This window comes from Eupeodes corollae, chromosome 2 (genome assembly GCF_945859685.1).
Source record: "Eupeodes corollae chromosome 2, idEupCoro1.1, whole genome shotgun sequence".
Classification (NCBI taxonomy): domain Eukaryota; kingdom Metazoa; phylum Arthropoda; class Insecta; order Diptera; family Syrphidae; genus Eupeodes; species Eupeodes corollae.
The window spans coordinates 142,521,865-142,541,283 of NC_079148.1; the positions used below are offsets into that span (position 1 = coordinate 142,521,865).

General features: G+C 33.7%; 1 protein-coding gene across 5 annotated transcripts in view; it reads right to left on the reverse strand.

Annotated features, from left to right (window-relative positions):
* Positions 1-398: 398 nt before the first annotated feature.
* LOC129946552 (uncharacterized) overlaps positions 399-19,419 on the reverse strand; it is a 46,923-nt gene continuing 27,902 nt past the window's right edge. For 4 of the 5 annotated variants that reach the window (XM_056056782.1, XM_056056784.1, XM_056056786.1 and 1 more), the window contains 12 exons: positions 5,843-6,009; positions 4,676-5,782; positions 4,451-4,613; positions 4,068-4,380; positions 3,889-4,004; positions 3,685-3,820; positions 3,157-3,426; positions 2,981-3,052; positions 2,508-2,696; positions 2,011-2,441; positions 1,719-1,943; positions 399-1,645 (listed from right to left, as the gene is read on the reverse strand). In XM_056056782.1, coding sequence (XP_055912757.1) covers positions 1,459-1,645; positions 1,719-1,943; positions 2,011-2,441; positions 2,508-2,696; positions 2,981-3,052; positions 3,157-3,426; positions 3,685-3,820; positions 3,889-4,004; positions 4,068-4,380; positions 4,451-4,613; positions 4,676-5,782; positions 5,843-6,009 — 3,376 coding nt within the window. In that variant the 3' untranslated portion in view covers positions 399-1,458. The remainder of the gene's footprint in view (positions 1,646-1,718; positions 1,944-2,010; positions 2,442-2,507; positions 2,697-2,980; positions 3,053-3,156; positions 3,427-3,684; positions 3,821-3,888; positions 4,005-4,067; positions 4,381-4,450; positions 4,614-4,675; positions 5,783-5,842; positions 6,010-19,419) is intronic. The other variant, XM_056056785.1, reaches the window with a different exon arrangement.

Sequence of the window (19,419 nt, forward strand, 5' to 3'; positions counted from 1 at the left end):
TGTTAAAAATAGAAGAAGAAAGCTCATTTTCTATAACTTGTTTAAAATGTGGAGTCCTGTTAAATCTCCTTACGCACTAATTAGCGATAATTCCATTCCAATATTAAGTTTGTGGTAAATCAAGAGTACTTTGACTTCGTCGCGTCGGGGGGATAAAAAAGGATAAATGCCGATTAATTGGTTACACTTTGAGGAAACCCAACGATGTAATAGCGAAACAGTACTTTGGAAGACCAAGAGTAACAAAAAAGTAAAAACAGAACATATACTTCACGAAATACGCCATAAAAAAATCTAGTTGGATGCACACCGTGAGGAAACGAGTTCCTTGGGTTGCGGGACTTTAAGATGAAAATATCAGATAGAAACTGTCTTATCAAAAAATGAAACTCCCAAAATTGGTATTGAAAATAAATAGGCATTTACTTTATTTAAATCATTCAATTAGTTTTCGATTTTTATATAAACCCTCATTCAAAGCACCGTTATACCTAACGAAATATTATTTTTTTTTGATAATTTTTATTTATTCAAATCTATTTTTATATCTTAAAAACTAAATCTATTTTTTATTAAATGAAACAAAATAAAATACTACAAAACATGAATATTCTTTACAGTTAATTAAATTATTTAATAATAAAAAAAAATAACGAAAACAAATAAAATATATTATATTCTTGTGTATAAAAAAGACATTTTAAATAATAAGTTCGTGTATATACCTCGTGCAAGTTTAGTAAAAAAATAAATCATAACTATATTTTTTGTTCTTTTTGTTTTTTGTTTGTTAACACAATAGTGCTTACATATATCTTCTTGAAATTCTACATTTTTTCTTTTGTTCGTAGTTTTTATGTTTTTTTTCTTTTCCTTTTTTTCTATAAACTTTTGGATAAATTAGAAATTTTACAATTTTCTTTTATTTTTTAAACAAAACCAAGGTGACCTTAAAAACTAACTTAGATGTGTCTTAAACTAAAACGATTTGAACTGATATTTCTGATAACTAGAGAAACAAAATAAAAAACAACGTAATCACATTTTAAAATTATTTAAAAAACAAACACAACCGAGTTAAGAAGTACAAAGAAAAAAAAAAGAGTAATGTTGCTTTGATTGTTAAACAAATTAAAAACTATTTATATGAGCAGAAAGATAGATTAGAGATAGAAGAGGTAAATAGAGAGAACGCGAAGATACGTTTTGTTTAAAATCACAGTTTTAAGTGATAAATCGAATGGAAAGTTTCTTTTTCTTGAAATTGTAGATAAATAGAGATACAATTATTATTATTAAGTTTAAGGAATAGGATTGAAAGAGATCATATGTATTTTTAAAAAATTATTTCATCATCATTATCAGGAAGGTTCTAATCGATTCAAATGTATCACACACTGGAAAACTATCGATTTAGATACATAATTTTAGAATGATTTTTGTAATAATAAAAACTCATTATTCCTTATATGTAGATTGGCCAAGGAATGGAACAATTACATCAATCATATTTGGATAAACTAGATATTTGTTAACTTCATCGCAAAGTTTGCTTTCAATTACTTTTGTTATGACACTCCAATCGAAGGTGTGATCGCCGACTGTTGGGGTAGCAGATATCCATAACCTCGGTGGTCCACGGAATCTGCACAAAAATATAACACAGTTTCGGGTTTTAGAAAGATTCTAGGGAAATTAGTTCTTTGAAGAAAACTTACGACATCCAGATCCGGTCTGATGGAGGCGGTGGAATGTTTATTGTAACTCTGCCAACTAGACCCTTCAAATCCACACGTAAGGTAATGTTTGTGCTCATGTTTTCCATAGCTTTTTGGACGTATGACAATTCTGTGGCATACTGGAAGAGATTGGAAGCAGCAATACGATCGACAATTTTGAATAAACGCTTTGCATTGCCCGGTGAAGAATTGAAAAATTGAGTACTGAAAATAAGAAACAAAAATAAAACGTCAGAACGATTATGTTAAACTAAGTCTAAGCCATTAATACTCTGAAGAAGCATTTTCTAAAGATCCAACAGTAGGACTGCCAGTTTCAGAACTTGAAGCACCACTACTCTCAGCATCACTGTCATAGATAGCACAATTGGTTAAAACTTCATCGATAAGCTGATCAGTATTGCTCACAGCTAGATCGGTTTCGGAAAGTGTTGGAGGTGGTGAACTGCCCATCGATGGAATTCCATTTATCGGTGAAGATCCCATCGGGTCTGAAACAACAACTTTTGTATGTTGTCGCTTCAAACGTAACAAATTTAATTTGGTTGTTATTGTCATGTGCATAAGGCCTTCGTATGTTAGGTCTGCATCGATCCATGTTCCACGTTCATCAATCACTGGTTGGGAAACACGATGTATCAATGGTGGTGTATCGCCCAGAAAAATTTGAGTAATAGATACATCTTCCATAAAACCAGGTAACTAGACAAAAATATCAACATCAAAATATAGGACCAATCATGTAAGTGTTTTATTTTTAAAACTTACTTTGATGGAACTTAATTTCTTTTGTAGAAAGTCTTGAATTTTACTTAAGAGAATCGGGTCATTTAAGCAACTGAAGAGAACACGTCCAACAAGGACATTGGCCCATACAACACTACCGCATGGACCCAGGAACAAAGATTGATCAATTCCTTTCCATAGTTCATCTTCTTGGCGTTTCTCACGACGATTCTATGAAAAAATCAAGAGTCAATATTAAAATAAGATTTGACTACGTTTAAGCTACGAAATTGTGTTCAACCAAGAAACGAAACAATACAGGAACTGATCTTGATTTTCAGTTCCTGCAGTTTCCAGTTTCTCTTCTTAGAAGCAATTATCTTCAACTAGTTCAAAATATTTTCAGATGATTAAAAATCATAAGTTAAAGTAAATTACAAAGACTACAATTTAAATAATTGTTTTTACATAAGAACTTAAAATAAATTATGAAATAAATAAATCATAAAACATACTTTTATTGGTGTTTTTTGTTTCTTCAAATTTGGAGCTTTAAAAATTGGAATGCGTGTTTGATTACAAGCGTTCTACAAAATGAAACAAATTGTCAACAAAAGAATAATTAAAACAAAAGAATAAATAAGAATAAAACAAACAAAACGTTTAAACTTCATTAAAATAAACAAATTACCTGATAACGAGCCATAAATCTAATATATTCAATGGGATTTCGAGCTGCACATGTGCTAATAAGTAAACCTTCATAAGTCTCATCACCACAAGAGCCTGGAGATTCATTGGGAATTTTTTCCCAATCTGTAGATTCAGCATCAGTTGATTCGGCTTTATCTGTAGGAGCGGAATTTCGTTTTTTTGGCTTATCTGAATTATTGAGCTTCTCAGCTTTTATAAAATTTTCGCAAGCATTTGTTTCGTCTGCAACTGATGGGTCTTCTTTGTTCTAGACATTTAAAAATTAGGAATATAAGTCAAGATTTAAAAATTATTTAAATTTAGTTAAAATATTGTCGTTTTTACTAACTGACTGGAAGAGCAGAAGACGCTGGAGGCGAAAGTTGACATTTTAAAAATGATTGGGGGAAGAGTGAAGACTAGAATGAACTTCAACAAACTTTCGCTTCTAAGGCCTTGTCGTTTTTCAATCGTTTTGTTCAAACGACAACCTCAATAAGGCTGATTTATTAAAAATAAACATTACCTTAGCAGTCTCTGGTAATTGAGATGCTGCTTTAGCTGCAGCTTTTATATCAGATTCAGAGACCATAACGACATTGGGTAAATGAAGGTCTTGATCATTTATGTCACCAACGCTAGCAGCTACAAAACGTCTATACCTAAAAACATTAAATATAAGAATGGTATTAATTAAAAGACCTTAGAACTTTTGCATAGGTCAAGTTACCAATCTTCTTTTTCACGATCTCCTCGAGCAAAGAGTAAAATCCGTGTTTCATCACCGCAAGGCACTGTGACCTCAGTTAATTCGACATCTGGGACATTCTCTTGCAAGCCCTGCAACTATAAGTACAACAAACAAAAATTAACACACTCCATAAGTAGATAGCAGAAAAAGAAACTTACATCAGCATTAAGAACTGTAGCTGCAAAGTCCAAATCACTTTCTGGTTCGGTTTGACCGTTGCGCTCTGAACGGTCATCAATTGATTCAATAGAATTTTGATGCACCATTCCAGAAGGTGCCAAAGAACTATCCTTGCTATCAGTATTTTTATTTGATTTACTATCCAAGAGTTTCTCATCCAAACTCTTGCTGCTTGAAGGGCGTTTGAGAGGCTTTTCTTCTTTGTTATTTACAAAAGTAAATGTCTCTTCCGAAGATTGACCATCGGTGTTCTTTATTATCAGCTGCATTGGATATTTACGACTGAAATATCTTTACAAAAGACAAGAACTTATTTAATATAATATTTTTTAAGGTATCACAGGTCACTCCTTAAACTTACCTCTTTCTTGCTAAGCCTCTTGGCAACATTTCAATACGACATCCGAGCAAATTAAAAGTTCGATGGCGGGTAAATGTTATGGTCTTTCTATCAATAGGCGGCTCATTCCACATTTGCCGCTTTGAAACGTGTGCTGTTGTATTTGAAATTCTTAGCATGGATCCTTTATAAATCCAAGGGAAAAGTTAGGTTGTATTTCTTGATTTGATTTGTGTTCAAACTTACCATCAAGCTTAACATAAACCGATTTAGTCATGGAGACATGATAATTACCCGGATCATAGCTATGAATCTCATTCATCCATCCGGTGTAGGTTTTGACAGTCTTGTGCTCTTCCACGGCAGGAATTTCACATATTGGCATTTTCTTGAAGTCAGGAATTTCAAATTTAGTCTTTTCCGGTCCGTGTACACAGACACGGGATACAATAAGTTGCTGAGCGTAGTCAAAAACTGAACTAAATATTACAATTACTAAGAGACACGAAAAGACACCACGAGCAAAGTCAGGAATCGATGGAATGCAAAGAACAATTAGAAGTGTTAAAAACGACAAAAATGGAATGCTTTTGAAGCAAACGTAAATAACATTTAGGTGGGGCTCTGACTTCGTCACATCTAATGCTGACGAGCGGTTTTCATCTAAAAGCTTTTCTGCACCCTCTGTTCCATCAGGAGATATTGATGTAGCACTCATTTTACGTTCTCCAGACTTGGCAACGCTATCGCTTGAAAGTTCACTGGAGGAGGGTTTCTCATCCGATTTGTCTGTGTCAGCTGTAGTAGTTGGCTTGGTGGAAGAGCCTGATGGAACAACTGGAGGAACCATATCCTCTAACATTTCTACCCCAGATTCAATTTCAACATCTTTCTTGCCTGCAATGATACCCTTTTTTTCAACAATGGGTGTTGGGGCTGATGGTGTGGCAGTTGCAGCTACTGCTGCTTCGGCACCCTCAACTACAGGCTTCTTTCGTTTTCTTAAGAATGTACTTCGAAGGGATTGACCGGCAGACGGTGCCGGAGTAGTTCCACGACTGGGACTGGGATCTTTTTTGATACTACCGACGCTGCTAGCACTGCCACTATTACTGCTGTTTATTGTTAGTGAAGTCTTATTTCCGGGAATGGGAGCTGCTTGGGTTCGAGATTTAACTTTGGATTTTATGTGAGCGATGGAACGATGTATACGAGATCGTTCAACATCACCTTCGAGTAGAATATCCGGTTCGATATCAGAATCTGAATCACACTTAAAAGCTTCCAATGATAGTTCATCACTTATGGAACTGTTGATTGTGGCATTTTCTTGATCTGAATCTGGATCGTCAACTAAAAGAAGATCAAAAATATTAGACCCTGAGAGTGAATACGAAAATAAAAAGCACTTACCTTTTCCTAGAAGTTGATTAGTGCTTTTGGATGATTTTATGTCTTCCATAGCTTGTGAGACTTTTCCTTTTATTAATTTCCATGTCCCCACCGAATTTGATTCGCTTGATGATAGAGTGTTTATTACACTTGCCGCTGAACTGTTTGGTCCTTCTATACTACCAGATCTGAATTTGATCAATATAAGGAGGTTTTTAAAAATATGATAGACGCATAAAGTTATAAGGAATAAATAAAATAACATAAGGAGTACTCCAACAGTTCGCATGTGCACTAAAATAAGTAACCGGTGGGATTAGATTAAAATTACATTTCAGTTAAGTTTAAAATCATAAGTGGTTAAGAATTCTTACAGTATTGTTTAGTATTTCTTCTTTTTATGAACTGTTTTTAAAAATGTTTTCGAAATTCCTCTGAGTTCAAGATTTTCGAGTTGTATCCATTTTTTCTTACTCGTTTTTGTTTCAATCGAAATTAAACAATTTTAGAATTTATATTGAAACGACTTCCTGCCGCGTTCTTAGCATCAACAACAATAACGTGCTAAGGTCGTGTGAATTAATTTGGAATGAAATCATAAAGTTGATAAGGTTTTGTTGTTTTTACGAGTCTAATATCGTTTTGTTTGTTAATCGATCTCAAGTCGATTTTATTATACTTTGTTTTCTTTTTGAATTGGAGTATGACTCAATAGCATACAAATAAAACCGGGAAAATTGAAGATAGAAGGTAACATTGTGTTTTTATTTTGCTTTGGTTTGCAAATTATTGAACTTTGTTCATTGTTAAAAATTTATTATATTCGGATTCTAAAGATGAGACTGAACCATGTGGTACTATCTTAATTGCAACAACTCTAACTTCCCAAATAGATGGTCTTTTTTGAATCTAGAATAAAAGTTAGTATACATAAAAAATTAATAGGAAGTGTGTCATCAATTGGGTTTTTCGTCTTAGAGCATCACTGGCAGTTTTGGTTTATTTCAATGCATGAAAGTTAAATCCTTGCAAACAAAAATCGAACTTTTCTTGAAGCAGAGACTCCACCAATATGAAATTACTCATTGTTTTTATGTCTTTCCGAACAAAAATATTCCTTATAAAATTTGGAGTTGGTGAAAATTGGAATACCACTAGTCTTGAATTTAGAAATATTTCATCTACGCCTAAGTCTGTAAACTTTTTTTGTAATTTTTTGTACGATGTCTGTGATAAGGTCGATGACACTAAACGTCAAGGTTTTTAAATGGCAATTGAATGGCGTTGCGTTTTGAAAGCTTTATTTCCGATCTAACTTCAGAAACACTCTATCACCCCAGGTGTTCATAAAGTAGTTTTGTCAGTAAAATTCGTGATGGTTTTCCAAATTTATAATCCTTATCTTTTCAATACTCGGTTTAAATATCAATAGTGTTTCATAATAGTTCCGAAAAATCTTTATAAGGTATTTGACTATCTTAAGCTTAAAGAAAAGCTAAAATATTTATGTTAATATGCCCCAAAGCAAAAATCAATAAAACAAAATCCCCAAATCTAAAGTCTCCGAAACCAAAATCCCCAAAACCAAAATTCTCAAATCCAGAATTCCCAAAATCTAAATCCTTAAGTACAGAATCACCACATTTCGAATATGGGTGTCGTATTGAATCCCAAAAAAAAAGAATCCCCACGGGATAATATCCCCAAACAAATTTAATGTATTTTGATAATATTCCCAGAGAGACGTAAGACAAATGAACAAAATAAATCTCCACGAAATCTCTAAATCCATCACTATGAAGGCATGCACTTCTCAGTCGGACTTTAGTATTCATAGCGAATCATTGTGTGCTTGCTTAGTGCTGTCTGAGTGTTGTTTTGTAGTGCCGAGTATTGAAATGGATGACTTGGTTGTTTCAAAATCTTTGGATTGCATTTCTTGCAATATGATTCACTATTTAAACGTAATTGTTTTGGGGATATTCATTTGGGGATTTTCGCCCTCTGTATTCTCTCTTTGGGAATTTTGCTGCTGGGGATTTCATTTTGGGGATTATGAATTTGGGGATTTTCCTTTGGGGATGATATCTTGGGGAAAATTATCACCAACCCTTCGAGTATATCTAAGTTTAAAAAATTAGATTTGGGGATTTCGTTTGTGGATTACGTGCTTGGGGATTTTATTTTTGGAGGTTTCGTACTTGGGGATAACGACTTTGTGGATTTTGAAAAGTGTGGGGATTTTTTTGTGGAGATTTTGCACTTGGGCATTATGTCGGTATCCCAATATTTATGTATGTTATATAACAAAACAAAATGAATATGATGAGGTTTTTTTTATAATTAGCAAACACTTAAAGGTTTTTATACCTTTAATATGCCAAAGACACAGTGTGAGCATTAGGAAAAGAGGAAAGGGTTAGATAGGAGGTGTCGGTGTACATTGGTTTTAAATTTCTGAACATTGCAATGACAGGGAAAGATAGAGCGTGGCAAGGGGTTCCACATTCGCGTAGTACGGCTAAAAAAAGAATCTCTGCACTTCATAGTACGGCCAAAGTTGGGGTCAAGGGTAAAATGATGGGCATTCCTAGAAGCGCGGGTATTACGGTTAAATTGTTTAAGGGGAGGAATACAACTGGATATTTCACTAGAACATAGTCCGTTAAAATAACGATAAAAAAGGGTGAGGCAAGAAACCTGCGTCGATGTTCGAGTGATGTAAACGAGTTGATGATGTTAATGTCACCAATCATTTTAAAAGTTCTTTTTTGAATACTGTTCAAGAGGCTTAAATAATTTACTGGAGCACCAGCCCAGAGATGAGAGTTATATTCAAGGTTCGGATATAGGTTTTGCAGATTGTTGCAAGATCAGACGGAGAGACAAATAGACATCTTGTGGCATTTTTGGCAACATCACGTATGTGATCGCTCCATAAAAGCTGGTTGTTGATGCACATTCCGAGGATGTCAAGCTTTTCCGTTTTGTTGATGCAAGTGCCACTCATAGATAGTGGCAGAGAGGGTTTATCTCGCTTTAACGATGCAAGACAGCATTGCGTTTTCGAAGCATTAAATTCCACACGATTTTGTATTCCCTATTGAACAATGCTGTGTAGGTCGGAATTTAATGAGCTTATCATATTTTGCCGTTGCAGTTCCACATCCGAAGAGGAGGGTTGTGAGTCTGGAAACGAATATGAAAATCTAAGAGTGCTATCGTCAGCGAAACAATGTATTGGATTTGAAGTAGCAGACAGGAGATCATTAATAAAAATGAGGAAGAAGGTCGGAGACAAAACGGAGCCCTGGGGCACACTAGCGTTTATTTTATGAGTTTCAGACTTGAATCCGTCCAAAACAACTTGAATTGAACGGTTCGAAAGAAAATTTCTAATCCAACGAAGAAGGGATTCGTCGATACCGAAAGCACGCATTTTCGATAAGGGAGCAAGATGCCAGACTTTATCAAATGCCTTTGAAATATCAAGTGCAATAATCTTACTTTCTCCGAAACGATGTAAAGATCAGTTTCACTTTTCGGTAAGATGAACCATGAGATCAACAGTATTGCAGGTCATTAAGAAGCTTCCGTTCCTCAAGATATTTCTTAAGCTGATAATTAATCAGAAGGGACTTTAGTGCTATTGGTCGGTAATTTGTGGGAGAAGATGCGCTTTTTTTTGGGATTGGCTGAACAAATGCAGTTTTCCAACTACTCGGAACGAGCCCAGAAGAATAGGATAGATGGAAAAGCTTACGCAGTGGTTTTGCTAGCGTGGAAGAACACCTCTTCAGAATAATAGCGGGGATACCATCTGGGCCAGCGGATCTTTGAATGTTAAGATCTTTAAGAACACTTGCCACAGTTCGAGTACGAAAAAACATTGGTCCCATAGAATCATTTATGCTTTCAAGAACTGGGGGAGTTATGACATTATCTAAGGTAAGGTGGAATTTTCGGTGAACTGCTTTGCAAATAAGTTGGCTTCATCAATAAAGCTTACTAAAGGAGGTTGTTTCCAAACCTAAATTGGTGAATAAATTTAATTTTTTGATTGATGCAAAACATAAAACTATTACTTTCCAAATGGTTTCATTGTCCTCAATTTGAATTTGACCTTATACATAATTTCTCCATCAAGTCAAGTTTTTGACAAACGACAAATTGTATGATGATTTGCAAAGATGTTTATCTTCTAGATACAGTTAAATCTTTTGAGTATCTAAATTAGTTCCGGAAATTGTTACTACCATGGTTTCGGAAAAATACGGTTTTTTGAGTTCCTTAAAAACAAAAACAAAGTTTTCGAGTATTGAGTTTTTAACAAATTTGTAGATGTCAGAACATCAGTATTAATCAAAAATAATTTAGTTTTACTGACATTTAATTCAAATTTGTGATAAGCTTAATATTAGAAAGCACTTTTAAACTAATTTTAAAAAAACTCAGCCGTTAGAGTAATGTAAGTTTGGCTTTGAAGAAAAACGTAAATATTTTTTTTTTTTTCAAATTCGATTTTAGCAATCGACTCAAATTAAACAAAAAAATAACACAATCATGTTTCAAAAACTCAATGTAATAACCTTGTTTAGAAAATTGATTCGTAACTAAAACAAACAAATCCGTTTTTGTTGAACACCATTTAAGCAGAAATGATACATTTTTTTTAGGAGAAAACTAAAAACGATTGAGTATTTTTTTAAAAATGTATGAAATATTGAAAGTTTTTAAACTTAATATTGAAGATGGGATTATAGATTTGGAAAAAAAGTTCATCGCTTTGAAAAAACCTATTGTGATGTTTTTTTTCGACTTCAAAAAAGTGATTTGGACTTAGGCCATTAAAAATCTTTAAATTGATTGTTAGTTACAAAAGCTCGGTAACGATTGTTGACAGTTACGAGACATTTTTGAGTTAAAAACTTTTTAGGTATACCACAAACAAAACAAAATTGCTGTACAAAGTTGTACTATAATATCTAATAGGAAATTACATTTTTCTTAGCAAGGACAACGACGTTTCTTCGCGTTCTGTGGAATAATGAAACAAAAATAAACCGTTTTGGGGCTGACTGCGGAAGAAATGTTAGATACGAGTATCATCAAGGAAAGTAAAGAAAAAAAACGTTAAAACACGGAGGCAGTAGCATAATGGTGAGGGGTTGCTTATCTTGGTTAAGTGTTGGACCGAACTTCCAAATTCATGACAACCATTACCAAGGAAACAAATCGTGATTCTGAGGACAACGTGCCATTTTTATCAAGTTAACGATCCCAAGCACTCTTAAAATATACCGAGTGCTTGGACTCGCGATCATAGAATCTCTGTGGTACCCTGTCCCCAGATAGAAGATTTTTGAGCAGATCAGAAAAAAATCTTTCGTCAACTTGGATTTCAATAATAAACATCAACTATGAATTAAAATATGTATATACAAATAATGGAACGCCTTTCTCGCAACTAAAGGACAAAGCTTGTTAAGTTTATGCCGTGTCGTATAGAGGTCAAATAAAAATTACCCTAAAATCATGCATTATCTTTGTATATAAAACCTAGAGTATTACCATCGTAAGTTCTTTTGGGGCGGCACCTTGTGGCTATGACGACTTTAGCTATTGAAGTTTTTTTTATTTCACTTTTGTATATAAAACTTTCAACGGCATCGTGAACGTAAAAAATGAACTCAATGATTATATTAAACATTTTATGTACAAAGATATCAAATGTTTAAGTTGTATCAAAGTCAATATTTTAGTTTGTGTAATTTACATCTCCCCTATTAATATCATTTTATAAAACGCAATAGGGGGGCTTTGGAGAACTTTTGAAGTGTTGCTTAGGATGACATCCTGCGTCGAGTACAATCGATGAAAATCATGAATTAATTATTTTGAAGTTCCGGTTTTATATAAGAATTGCACAAATTTGGTGCAAATAATATTTTGTTTTTTTAATATTGGAAACACAAATCAAAATTGCACGTCTTAAAAAAAAAAAAAATTTCCATAATTTTCTAAAATTAGTTAGTTTGTTGATTTCCTTAATGTTTTTAACAGCTGTGTATTTCCTTAAAAAAGATGTTCAAATGGTAGACATGTGCATTCAAGAGGACACAAGCGTCCACAGGTTTTTCTCAAAACCAACCTCTGTCTATCAACTCCTACTCTCACCTCCCCGTGGTGAACATCGGGTGCCTAGTACCTCAACTGGAGATTGGCTAAGGCACCTCTCTTTTTTCAGGCGGCAGCGGACGAATTCTCGAGATGGAATCAACGGTGGCGTCTACAGTTCCAGTAAGGTTGGCCTACTTAGTGAACACCTTATAGGGCTTCTTCGACATATTTGGAGCCCAGGCCTGTAAGGACCGGTTTATCTGGCTCCCCTTCCTTGGAGTTATACTAAGGATCTGGCCCTCCAGGTTGGGGGTTGTGCCGTGCGTCGGGAAGACTTCCTGGCCACGTAAAAGCTTTCATAGTTGCGAAGCACCAACAAGCCTCGGATACGGACGGATTTACTGTTGACAACCAACGCAAACGAATAAAGGACAACGAACTTCGGATATGCACGTGGAATGTTAGGTCCCTTAACAGACCACGTGCGGCCGAATAATTAGCGGAGGCCCTAGACCGCTATAAAGCAGATATCACCGCCATCCAGGACATACGATGGGATGGGCCATCAAAAAGAGGATGAAAAACAGCGATATTTACTATGGTGACTGCTACCACGAAAACCAACAGCGCTTATTTGGATGCGGCCAGATCAATCTACCGTCAACCAGATTGACCATATTGCGATCGACGCCAGACACGATTCCAGCATCATGGATGTACGAACTTTCCGAGGAGCTAACATCGACTCGGACCACTACCTCGTTGTAGCCAAGGTAGCACTTCGGGTTTCCAGCCCCAAGGCAAAATAGGGAGATGCTGGGAGAAGGTACAACGTCGAAGGGCTACAATCGCAAAAGATCGTCAAATCCTTTTCCGACCGAGTTACAAGTACCTAAACTCTCGAAGTCCTCTGCTGCCAACACAATGTATCGAAAACCAGTGGCAACATTGCCAAGATGCAATCAGAGAAGCCGCCTCTGATGTGCTGGGTTTCAAACAGCCACCAATAAGGAACCCCTGGTTTGATGAGGAATGTCTGCAGGACAAACAACAGGCACGCAAAGCGGCCCTGCATAAAAGGACGAGAGCTGCCCATGAGCTCTATGAGCAGAAGAGTAACGCCGACTTCTCAGAAGGAAAAAGAGAGGGCATGAGAAGCGTGCGGTCGAAGATGTTGAGAGGTTTAAAAGCAGGAATAAAGTTCGAAAGTTTTATGAACAGGTGAAACGAAATTCACAGGTACATTAACCTAAAACCGAAGGCTGCAAAGACGAAAGTGGAAACATCATAGCAGTCAATGCTGAGGATATGGAAGGACCACTTCTGCAGACTGTATAACGGCGAGGAAGAACTGAATTCCGCTGTCAGGCACGATGATCCATTCAATATAGACGACGAAAGCCAACAATCTCGTCCTCCCGACTTAGACGAAGTAAAGATTGCCATATCTAAGTTGAAGTCTAATAAAGCCACTGGAGCGGATGGCTTGAATGCTGACAGCTGGAGATAATTTGGTTAGGAGCATGCACCAACTTATCTGTAAGATATGGTTGGAAGAAAGCATGCCCGATGAATGGAACCTCAGTATAGTTTGCCCGATCCTGAAAAAAGGAGGCCCTCTTAACTGCACCAACTATAGAGAAATCAGTCTACTTAACATCGCCTATACAATCGTAATATGTGAACGTCTAAAGCCCATCGTCAACAACCTGATAGGTCCTTATCAGTGTGGTTTTAGACCAGGAAAGTCCACATTCACATTACGGAAGATCCTGGAAAAAAACCCAAGAACACCAAATCGACACCCACCATCTTTTCATCGATTTCAAGGCCGCATATGACAGCATCTACAGGGACGAGCTGTATAGAGCCATGTCTAGTTTTGGCATCCCTGCCAAACTCGTCCGTTTGTGCAGGATGACCATGGAGAATTCACGCTGCTCCATAAAGGTTGGAAACAACTTAACAGAACCTTTTGATGTCAAAAAAGGTTTTAGACAAGGTGATGTGCTTTTTTTAACATCGTGCTTGAGAGAATAGTGCAGAGCTCACACGTCAACACTAGAGGCATTATCTTTCAAAAGTTTGTCCAATTGTTAGCATATGCTGTTGCCATTAACATAATCGGAAGAACTTACCGTGATGTCAATGGGGCTTTTGTGAGTATTAAGGGAGAGGCGGCAAAAATAAGTTTAACTGCTAATGAGAGCAAAACAAAGTACATGCTGTCATCAAGAAAGGACTTACAAAACCGACGTCTCGGTCAAAACGTCACCATCGACAGACATAACTTTGGGGTAGTCAAGGACTTCGTCTACCTAGGCTCCTCTATTAACGCAAAAAAAAACAACACCAGCGCTGAGATCAAACGAAGAATAACTCTTACTAACCACTGTTTCCTTTGGCTAAGAAAGCAAATGAGTGAAAAAGTCGTCTCTCTCCAAAGTGTTGCTATATAAGACCCTTATCATCCCTACCTGCTATATGGTGCAGAAGCATGGACTATGACAAAAGTGGATGAAAGCACCTTGGGTCCTTTCGAGAGAAAAGTTCTTCGTGTGATCTAAGGTCCCATATGCATCGAAGGGGACTAGAGGAGAAGATGGAACGACAGCTGTACGGGCTGTACAGCGACATAGACTTAGCTTAGGGTAAAAGTCCAACGACTAAGATGGCTGTTTCACGTAGAGCGCATGGAAACCAATGCTCCGGCTCGGAAAGTCTTTGAATCCACACCCATAGAATAGCGCAGTAGAGGAAGACCGCGGATCAGGTGGCGCGCACAAGTGGAAGGTGACCTCACCCAACTTGGAGCGTGAAACTGGAGACATCGAGCTAGGGACCGAGCTAGATGGAGAAGTTTGTTGGGTGTGGCCCTAGTTCACACAGGACTGTAGCGCCACCTGAAGTAAGTAAGTATTTCCTTAAATCTAGTTGAACACTAAAATAAAACCACTGCTTGTAAAGTTATTTCAGAAAAAAATTTATTTAAGTTTAAGATATTATTTTTTCAATTCTTCTTTTTGTTTTTTTTTTTTTTGTATTTTGGTTTTTGGTTGGTATAAGTAAATGTTACAAAGTTTTATTTTTTTTTTGCATTTAATTTTAATATTTTTTTTTTAATATAATTTTGTTAAGTATGTCATTTTCATAGTTAAAAAAACTTGTTTTTTTTTTTTTGGTTTTGTTTTTTAATTAATTTTTTTATTTATTGATCTTTTTTGAAAAGTTTATTTAACAGAATATCTATTGAGGAAAAGATTTGGTTTTCCTCGAAACGAATTCATTTAATTTTTATTTTTATATATCCTACGAGCTATTTCGTAACTTGTTTTTTTGTTTTTTTCTTTTGTTTAAATAAATAACGACTAAAAAAAACAAAATAAGAAAGAAAAAAAAAAGAAACTAATAATAAAAATATTAACAAAGAATGTTTCACATAATTTGTTGTTCTCGTTCTTGAGACTAATAATAATTATAAATATATAAAATGAATAGTTTATATAAATTATTGAATTGTTTACATTTTTCATGCTTCTGCTTTTTTTTGTTTTGTTTTTAATAATATATATTTATTTTATGTATCGTATAAAATATTAAAATATTTTACTATTAAATATTTTGCTAAACAAAGGAAATTTTAGGAAGAGGTATCTTAAGACCGGGAGAGGCTAACGACAGGGATTTTATTATTATGTATTATTATAATTATTTATTATATTTTTAACAAAAAAGAGATGTTGTAATTTATGTAAAATTAAAATACCAATTTACTTAAGATGCCATCAAGCTGTTTGATTTCAATTTTTGTTTATATATATGTATGTATCAAGCGCTGGGTTGTTGGAAAGTCTAATTCAATTTATTTATTTATTTATATATATATATGTACATATACAAAAAAAAAGGTTGCTTTTGTTTTATATTTTTGAGGAATTTGATTTAAAAAAAAACCTTATTTTGCTTATTTATTTTATAAGGATATTATTTTTATATTTTATTTAAATTTTTAATATTTTCGCATTGCGTCATAAGAGCGACAAATAGATTAAAAACGTATAATTAGCACCAGACGCATTTTGTATTCTGTTTTTATGTTTTATTAATTTAAAAACTGTATTTTTTAAAGAAGAATACAAACATTGTTTTTATTATTTTTTTTTAAATACAAAAATTCAGCTCAAAAATATGTTTTTGTTTTGTTTTTTGTTGCTTGAACATCAAAAACTTATTAAAAGTTTTTGGATTTCGCTTTTGCTTTCGCGTTCACCCATCACGGCCGCGGCGCCCTCTCCTTCCTTTTTAATTTTAATTTTAGATTTACTTATTTTTGTTTTTTGTTTCTAATTAATTTAAATTTCTTTTTTTTTTTGTTTTTTTGTTATATCAATTTGACTAATAAAAATTACTTTAAAAAAGAACACTACCTACATTAAATGGTTTTATTATTTTTGTTTCTTTTTTTACTTAAAAATGTTCATTTTCAATTTCAATGTTTTTTGTTTTGTTTTGTTTATTTAAAAAATTTGTACACTAACAGTCGCTAATAATGACGCAAATAAAAAATGCGTACATTTGAAAATTTCTATAATAATTAAAAAACAGAAAAAAGAAATTTTATGTTATTTTTCTTATATCAGAAAAAAAAGGTTAAAAAGTAAAATTATTGAAAGGAAAAATAAAATATTTTAACAACAAAAATTTGTATGACAATATACATATACATATAGTTGTACCAATTGGAAATTTGTTTAATTTTTCTTATTTTTTTTTTATCAATTAAGTGTTTTTTTTTAAATTTCTATTTTATTTAGTTTTTGTAGGGAGGAAGATTTGTTTATTAAACTTTTTTTTTTTGTTTAAAGTTAATTATTTTTATTGAATTTTTTGTATTATTTAAAGAGATGGAGGATATTGGCTAGGTGAGCTAATTGTTATTTTCATTTTTGCTACGATTTAAATGTGTATTCATTTTAATATTTATTTGTTTGTTTTAATATATATTATTTTATATAAATAGACTATTAAGGCAAGTATTCCACTAAAGTCAATTAATTATATGTATTATTCTTTTTGTTTTGCTTACATTCTGGTTTTTTTTTCTTTTTTTTTTTAAATTTTGTTTGTAACCCTTTCTGGACGGTAGCCGTGTTTTCTTTAAGTTGTACAAAACAGAATAAAATGTATCTGTCATCATGGGCCGGGATGGTTTTTATTTAAAATTTTTAATACAATGTATACCAGTTGTGTTAAATTGTTTGTTTTTAATTTTTTAAAAAAGTAATTTGCTTGATCTTGGGTTGGCATGTGGATTTCTCAGTATTTTCATCCACCCGTCTTGAAAGGATTAACGTTTAAAAAAGTATAAAATAACAGAAATAAATTAAAAAAAGAAGAATTCAAAGCTTGAGAAGGGTTCGTATTAAGGTTTAATATATGTAAGTAAAAATAAAAGTTAATGACTGTGAACAATTTTGTTTGTAAATTGTGCCAAACATTTATTTCTCCAATTGATTTGATATTAAAAGTAAGTAATGTTAATTAGAAAAATACAAAAAGTATGGTTAATTGTTAAACCGGAAGGAAGGGGGTATTCATTACTGTTTATTTAAAAATCTTGTAAGGCCACTCCTAGCCAACTGAATCAGCTTAGGAATTGTCTTTGAAAATACTTCGCATATAAACTAAAAGCAGTTAAGTCAAAAACAAAAATAGTCTGTGAAATAACTCTAGTCTAGAATTTCACAATTAGGTACTTGTTTACTTGAATGCTCCTAGGACTACCATAATAAGTTGATTTATAAAAAATCGTATATATCCTTCCCATCGATTATGACAATATACCTGATATCTTAGTTCTAAATCCTATTTTGGAAATCGTTCGGAGCTTAAAAAAGGACGATTTTAAATTATTAATTTATAGTGTAAATAAATGGTTTAGGGGATTTGGCTATGTTAAAAGAAAACTTTGTAAAATTAGCTAAGATTATTAAAGTATTAACAATATCAATTATTGTTAAGTTTTTGTAGAACTTAAAGGTTACATTATTCCTACCTAGATTCCAAATTGCTATCAATCCCAACTGGAACCTCATTGACAGGTTAAGGTGATAGTCGTTGTGTAACTTATTCACAAGCAAAAGTTCTAAAGTAATTTTTCATTTTTTCACAAAATAAATTCCGTGAGGAACAAACGAACGAACATTGATTCTTGTAACTAGAAAAAACGAACGAAATCTTTTGTTCTTTCACATAATCTGGACCCAGATTGTGAACATAACATTTTATAGAAAGTTTTATCTTTTAAATACAGAACTGGGACAATATCATAGGCCATCGTCCTTATTATAGTTGTTTTTATTCTGATGTGGGTTCCAAAATGAAAGGGTCTTATAACCGTGCATCTCTTAAAATCCTCGCTTTGAGGCTTATGTAGGTAAGGTTTAGGTTATTTTGGCTTACTTTTGTCATTTTATCAACTTAAATTCAGAAGGATAAGCCTTTTTGACTTTCAAGGAAACCAAAGCTATTTACAGTGTCTCCCACGACTAATCGGACACAAGGAATTTAAAATGCATTTTTTCAAACCAAATTTATGGAGAGTGTAAAACTTTCTAACAATTTTATATGATATTTGAAAGGCTAACGTGATATTTTTTTACTAAGTTGCGTATGGTTTCGATGGCTTTCCCTGAATGCGTCGGGTTATTGAAGAGATACGTTTTTAGTATACTTCAGGACTTATTTTTTAACAATCTTCTTGAAGGCTCGTCTTAAGGTTCTTAATATTTCTAAAGTTCTTTTGAGTAACTCGACGTCCTAGTTAACAACTTTTTAACATAGGTCAACAATCTTATTAAAGGTCCGTCTTAAGGTTCTCAATATTTCTTAAATTCTTTTGAATAACTCGACACCCCAGTTAACAAGTTTTTAACATAAGTCAGTACTTGACTTATTTTTGACATTCAAGGTCTTACTTAACTTAACTCTTAAATTCTTTTGAACACTTCCACGTTATAATTCTTCCTATATATATGCTCGACATCATTTAAGTCAGTTGGATCTTTCTGTGTTTTAAGCATTTTAGGACATGACCTTGTTGTAAGAGAAGTGTGCATTGGGAAGTTGTCCCGGTAGAAGACGAAAATGTCTTGAATTCCGAGCTCACTACATGAGAACCCAAATAATGTTTCAAAATATTGATGTTAGTCTTTTGAAACATTTTACTTTCCACAAAATGTTATTTACCAGCCCGAAAACTTGCAATACATCTCTTTACCATGATCGGACAACCACCATGATTCACATGAGCTCCTGTATGCTTGTGAGAGAAGTCGTCATTTGCTTTTCGCCATACATACATTCTTTCATCTGAACCTTTCAAGGTGAAATTTGCTTTCAGTAGTGTACAAAACCTTATTCATAATGTAGTGTCATGTCTTTTGGTTAACTGCAATAGGCAGGTTCAGGCGATATAC